We start from the raw sequence: 7,500 nt of genomic DNA on the forward strand, positions 1-7,500 counted from the left end.
ATTTCTTCCAGTTCATTATGTTCTGAGTTTAAACTCTGCTATGGTTGACTTTGCTTTCCATTCATTTGCTGTCACTAGAACAGATACCTGCTGATATACTGGGGTCGATGTACTCAACTAACTCCCTCTCCATAAAATTACTGATATTGAATTCAAATTTGAAGCCATTATCTGTGATGGACTCTGGAGAGCAAAGTGCCTTGGCCAGAAACAAAGTACAGCAAACTGTAACACACTGTACCCCAGTGTGGTGCCTACTTACAGCTAGGTGAACTGGGTTGTTGCTTGTGAGCTCTCTTGGTGATGGACACGGTACAGTGAATTCTATCATATTTGTGGTACCTATTTACAGCCCAGTGCACTGAGTTATTCCAGCACTGAGTGCCTTGGCTGTGGAGACATGGTGCCATTGTAGGAACCAATAAGCCCTTGGTTATGTATATTTTCCACCTGATTCACCCAGCCACTTATGTCCACCTTTCCTTACAATGTGTGTTTGTGTGTGAGAATATTAATTCCTACACCTTTATGGTAATTTACCTCACTCCTACCCCTTCTTCTTCTCCCTCCTCCCCTCCTTCTCCTCCAGATGATTTCAGTTTTGGTTTCTTTTACTGTGTTGTTGTTGTTATTGTAATTTTACTTCTTTCTCTCTCTCTCTCTCTCTCTCTCTCTCTTCCTCCTTCCCTTGTTCATCTCTCCTCATGTTCTCTCCTTCTTTCATCATTTCCCCTCACCTCACTCGCCCTCCCCACCACCACTGAAAGGAAGAGGTGGGTGGTTGCTGGGTAACGGGGGCAGGGTGACTGCTTACTCTCCCTAAGAAATATTAATTGCTGAAAGAGAATGACTATAAAAGATTATTTACTGTTCAGTAACTCTCTCTCCTTCCCCCCTCTCTCTCTAGCACTACTCCCTCACCCTGCCACCAGCCAGAAAGCCTGTTAGTCCGAGGGTGGGGGTGTAAGGCTTAGTGTTCCAATACTTCACCCAACCATCTGAGAAACTTGCTAAGTGTCCCTCATACTTCAAACAACAACTCACCTTTGGGACTCATCTGTATTCACTCACCATAACACACACACACACACACTCTGTCTGTCTGTCTGTCTGTCTGTCTCTCTCTCTCTCTCTAACCCAGCTAAGGTGGTACCTGGGTGGCGTAGTGTTCACCTACTAAACCCAGCTATCTGAGAAAGTTATTAGTAAGTGCGCAACAATAACAACAGCAACAACAGCACAAAACTTCTCAGCATTTGAGACTCAACTCTGCCGTAATCTCAGTGTTGCTTATTATTTGCTAGAGCTGTGTGTGTGTGTGTATGTGTGTGTGTGTGTGTGTGCATATACGCCTACATGCAAAAAATGCTACATACACGCATACATATTCTCACCATCACCTGTAAAGATGTATGAATTTACATAGATACACATACACACACACATTGTGGTAGGTTCTTGTTGGATAATATTATCAGATATTATTATCGAGAAGATTTCACCCAAAAGTGATCACAATACCCGGCTTCTGACATGTGTGTGTGTGTGTGTGTGAGTGTACCATTTGTTCTGTACACCTGTGTGTGTGATTATGGTTGTATATATGTATGTGTTAATTTGTGCGTTTTTTTTTTGTGGGTGGGGTAAATGAAAGAAAGGTAAATGGGTGGTGAGAAGCAGGTGGTGATGGTGGTGGTGGTGATATTAATGTTGTTGATGATGATGATGGTGGTGGTGGTAGGTGTGATGCTAGTGATTGTTGTTGTTATGGTGGTGGTGGTGGTGGTGGTGGTGGTGGTGGTGGTGGCTTAGGGTAGTTCTTGGAATTCTCTCCACTAGAAGCTGAAGAAGAAGTCAATTATAGCTTTAGCAGAGATTTGGGTCACGGTGGAAATTAAGTAGTGAAGGAGGGGGTGTGGGGTTGGAGTAAAGGGGAGGCAGGCATGCTAGGTGGGTGGAGTAGGATGGGTGAAGAGAGAAAAAATGGGGGGGGAGAAGAGAGATTCTCTGTAGAGCAATCAACAGTCATTTGTATTATAAACAAACATCTCATCATCTCCACCACCACCACCACCACCGCCGCCACCACCACCTGTTCACTTGCATCATCCCCTTCCACTTCTACCCTCTTCACCCCCTCCACCGTCACAATTTTCTTTTCTCTCACCTTTCTGTAATTTATTTATTACCCATCCCCACTCGCCCTATTACCTTGCCCTTTCTTCATCACTTTCTCTCTCTCTCTCTGCTCATACCTTTTTCTCCTCTCTATGCTCTCTCTCTCTCTCTTTCCCTCTTATAACCCATGTATCTGTATCGTACCCCCCCCTCTCTCTCCCAGCCTTGCATGTTTTCTCTCCTATCTTTTTCTTCACTCTCCCCCTTTCAGCATTGTTCTTTACTCCCTCACACAAACAGATAAATTAGAGAGAGAGAGAGAGAGAGAGAGACTGATCCATTTTTCTTATTATTAATAATTGGCAGAAGTTACGGAGTGACACAAGGACCAAAAGTGTTGCTCCTTAGGCGTCAATGAACGAAACTCTCAGGCGTTGAGTCACTCTGTAACTTCCACTGATTGTTAATTAAAAAAGAAAAGTATCAGCCTACACACACACACACACACACACACACATGCAACATTAATAATACACATGCAACACACACTCGCATGTAACTTCCGAATGTGTTGTCTGGTCACTAAAGGGGGATACTACATGTCCATGTAATGTGTGTTGGAGTCCAGTCTTGTGCAGTCTATTTCACACACACACACACACACACACACACACACACACAACGATGAGGATTAAGGAAGGATTAAGGTGAAATGAAACAAGTCAACTGGAAAAATAAACATTTGCCAGAAACTCAGCTTGCTGGGGGCTTGTGGTTGTATAGTACTCTCTCTCTCTCTCTCTCCCTCTCCCTCTCTCTCTCTCTCTCTCTCTCTCTCGTGGGTGAGTGGCATGGTTAAATGGACATTTATATGATTGCAGACTTACAGGTTCAAATCTTACAAGATCTATTCGGTTCTACCACAATCAGAACCATTTTCCCAGGCTCTTTGTTGTTGTTATTTAGCCCTGAGTTGACCCCTCCCCCATCCCGCACTTGAGCGGATCTAATCAAAGGTATTCCAGCCATGACCTTCCCACCTTTTTTCAGATATACTGTATCATAAATGAATATAGTGTCTAGCGAGTCAAGTGACCAGATAGAGGATGTCCCCAAGGAATTGTGTTGGATTAACAATGTGTAGGGATCTGGAGATCCTCCACAAGCAAAACAAAAGGTAGTCTTTTGCAGGAGGTAGTTGGTTCTGTAATGAAAATGTCTCAAGCAGGTCAGCAAGCTTATGAAACTGGACCCAGCATCTGTCATCTATTACTGGGCCCTGAAATCCCTTCTCATTCGCAAAGCATGAGAACAGCAGCCCTTACAGGATTTTCAGAAGTTTTTGCTTCTCTTTTGAGATTGAAATAATCTGTGTGTGTGTGTGTGTGTGTGTGTTTGTGTTTGAGAGGTTGGTGAGGAGAGAAGAATAAAAAGAAAAAAACTGAAGGCCAAACTGGTGAAGAAGAAAGAGTGGAAGTTTACAAAGACGAACAGCTGTTTAGTTTTCTTACTCCAACCATTCTTGGGCAAATGTCCAGATTAACATAATAATAATAATAATAATAATAATATGAAAATAAATAAGTAAATTACACAAAACCACTTATAACTAGCGGGTGTGGTGGAGTGGGTCATGTAGGAATTAAATAGTTGTAAAAGGAGCTGTACTTCTAGTTGAGATGATATTAGGGCTGAGAAAGAATGTGCGTGTGTGTGTGTGTGTGTGTGTGTGTGTGAGTGAGTGAGTGAGTGAGTGAGAGAGAGAGAGAGTGTGTTTGCATCTGTCTTTCCTCAAGTGTCACTTCTGCTAACATTACATCTCGGAGACAATCAAATCTCTCTCTCTCTCTCTCTCTCTCTCTCTCCCTCTCTATCTATCTATCTATCTATCTATCTGCCCATCCCTCTACTTCTGTGTCTATCTATCTATCTATCTATCTCACTTTATCTATCTGTGATCCATCTAGCTAACTAGTTAGCTGCTGGTACATATACATGTCTGTGAAATACACACACCAGCCTTATGACCATCATCACCATAAATCCATTTAGCAGGGAGTGATTGTAGAGTGTTCCTCTTGATTAGTCTCTCTTCCTCTTTAACTCTTAACTTCCTGCATGACACAGAACCAAACAGAACTGCATGTGTCAGCCACTCTTGACAGTATCACAAAAACTATACAACCCTTGTTTGCCTTCATTTGGAAAGCAGTGTGGAATTCTCTAACGTAAAAGAGAAAATTCAAATTTCATCTTCTATCTTTCATTTCTGTTGTATCACAAGACTAGCTTTCAGTCTTAGAATATTTTCAACAGAATATCAAGAGTTAAGTGTCCATCACTCATGAATAATTTTGTTTTATTTACCAATGGCTTACTAGATGTTCAGCATTAACAGTTATCTCTTGTATCACCAGCTCTTTTTAGATCATTTTCTGCCAGTTCTTTGCTTCACCATTCTCTTGATTACTTTCCATTCTTGCCACCAGAGATGTCCAAGTCATGTTCATTGCAGCCTAGAATGATCCAGTTGACCACCTACATGTCTGTCATGTCTTGCTCAAGTGATGCTTCTAGATGTATTCATAAATGGTCAATGCATTTGTCAATCCTTGTGTAATCACTGTAAATGAGTACCACCATCATACAAACAGTGTTGTTTAGTTCCTGTCTTCCATGGGAAATATTACATTGCCTGGAAACGAGTGAGAGTTGGGGACAGGACGGGCATCTGGCCATAGAAAATCTGCTTCATTGAATTCTGTCTGAGCTATGCAAACATGGAAGTGTGGACATTAACTGATAATGTAACCACATGTGAATTGTTGGTGATTTTCTTTTTCCTCCTTCTTCTTTTTCTATTGGACTTTCCTCTGTTTCTGAAGAAGAGCGTCTGCTCAAAACGTAAAACCATCTTTCTTTCCTTCCCTGAGCATCTGCTAATACTTTACATGTACCGTGTTGTTGCGTTGTTGTTTTTTTTTTGTGTTTGTTCTTCGTTTTTTAGGGATTTACTATATAATATATATATATTAGCACCTATATGTGTTTAGGAGTTGTAATAGCTCCCACAGCATGGAAAGTAGATGTAAAATGATGATAATGATGATGTAAAATAATAATGGTAGTGGTGGTGACAATAATGTTGATGGTAATAATGAGGATTTCCATTCATTTCTCTCTTTTTTTTCTTTCTTTTTCTTTCTTGTGCAGGAAGATGCATCAAAATTCTGGAGTGAAGAGAGGGAAAATGGCGCAGTGTACAATATCTACTTGAAAAAAGTCACATATAAGAGTGCTACAGATGTGAGTATATTTATTACACTTAATCTGGAAAAAAAAAAAGAAAACCGTTTCAAATTATTGTAAAAACTTAGTGACTAGGATTAGGCCAAGAGGGTCACACCTGATATCCTTTATCTCTTGTTACTTTGCTATCTTATCTATCTTCTGTTCTAGTGAATTCTAAGAACTGTTTATATCTCTTTATATATTCTTTTTTACTGTAATGTCTGTTCCATTCTCAGGTGTGATTACTGGGCAACCGTGACCTTGGCACTTTACACCTTTTTCATAGTAATGTTTTACTTTCAGTTTTAGATAACACTACTATCTCTCTTCTCCCTCCTCTCTCACATCCCTCCCTCTTCCTCTCTATCTCTCTTTCATATCATCATCATCATCATCCACTTTTCTCTGCTTGAATGGTTTGGACAGAGCTTATTGAGGCAAATTATCGACGGTGAAATGCTCTTCCTGTCACCAACCTTCAGCTCTTTCCAAGTAAAATAATTCTTCATGACAGGCATGTTTTCACAGAAGACTAGTAATAAACAACCCTGCTTGTATAGCAGGGATGCTTATTTACAGCCATCATGTGATGTCAAGACAAGGATACACACACACACACACACATATGGTGGGCTTCTTTCAGTTTCCATCTACTAAATCCACTCACAAGGCTTTGGTCAGACTGGGGCTTTGGTAGAAGACACTTGCCCAAGGTTCCACACAGTGGTATAAGGTTGTAAGTTCAATTCCTGGTCGCACGTTGTGTCCTTGAGCAAGACACTTTACCTCACATTGCTCCAGTCCACTCAGCTGGCAAAAATGAGTTGTACCTGTATTTCAAAGGGGTCACCCTTGTCACATTCTGTGTCACGGAATCACGCTGAGAATTACAAGCGGATGTTAAACGATGATGATGATATGTATGTATGTATATATGTATATATATTATATGAATGAAAGAAAGAAGAGAGAGTGAGAGTATACAAACACTCCCATATGATGTAATGAGACCATTATACATCTCTCTCTTCAAATGACCTCTTCATATTTTGAGTTTAGAAAACAAAAAAAAAAATTTTTTTTAAACAAAAAACAACTATCTCCCCTCCTAGGGCTCTTCAAGTGAAAATGGAAAGCAATTTGGTACGTCATTTCCTGAATCATGACACTATGATGAAATTGTTTTTATCTCTTTTATTATTCGGATATGCTCTAATGATGCTAATGTGCTAACAGATAAACGTCATTGTACTTGTGACACTAGACATTGTATTAAAACATGCAAAGTCATTAGAATACATATTACAGTATCTCACACACACGCATGCATATACGCTTGCACATGCATATGCAATGAAGTTTGATTAGAAGCGGTCAGGATCTCTCTCTCTCTCACTCTCTCGTTATTAAATTCTATACATGTATATTAATCACTCAATGCTACCAGTTGCTTCATTAATGTAACTGGTAAGGCTAATTGCAACTACAGACATGTGGAACAAGGGAAGTTAATTAATAAACTTTGTCTATTGAGATTAGGATTCCACCACCACCACCACCACCACCCATTTTTCTGGATCACTTTTTCCTCTCTCCCTTTCGTTTTCTTCCACTTCCTTTCTTTCCATTCTCCTTCTCTCTGTCTTCCTCCTACGCCACACTTTCTCACTCTAAAACTCACTACACACACACACACACACACACACACACACTGTTATACTTATGTACTCTCCCCCTCTCACTCCTTTCAGCCACTCTCTCTCTCCCTCCCTCCTACTGCTGTTCTCTTATTCTCTTTTCTCTCTAAAACTTATTACACACACACATACACTATTAACCACAGTTACACATACTTTGACACCCCTCCTCTCTTATCTTATTTATATTCTCATCTTTTTTGCTTCACACACACACACACACACAAACACATGCGCGTGCGTGCGCACACACTGTCTGAAGTCTTCTCTGTTCCATTCTACTTACACTGAAATAATTATCCTATTCCCTCCTCTCCCTCTCCCAGTTACCAATCCTCTGATGCCACCACTCCTATAATCTTTTGTGCAATACACTTAACACTCTCACCACATA

General features: G+C 40.5%; 1 protein-coding gene across 3 annotated transcripts in view; it reads left to right on the forward strand.

The window, feature by feature from the left end:
* The window catches only part of LOC106871381 (ral guanine nucleotide dissociation stimulator-like 1), a 92,261-nt gene that overhangs the window by 53,795 nt on the left and 30,966 nt on the right, over positions 1–7,500 (forward strand). For all 3 annotated transcript variants that reach the window (XM_089365597.1, XM_089365600.1, XM_089365599.1), the window contains exon 2: positions 5,332–5,424. In XM_089365597.1, the coding sequence (XP_089221723.1) occupies positions 5,332–5,424 (93 nt within the window). The remainder of the gene's footprint in view (positions 1–5,331; positions 5,425–7,500) is intronic.

This window comes from Octopus bimaculoides, chromosome 18, assembly GCF_046866305.1.
Source record: "Octopus bimaculoides isolate indiv1 chromosome 18, ASM4686630v1, whole genome shotgun sequence".
Classification (NCBI taxonomy): Eukaryota; Metazoa; Mollusca; class Cephalopoda; order Octopoda; family Octopodidae; genus Octopus; species Octopus bimaculoides.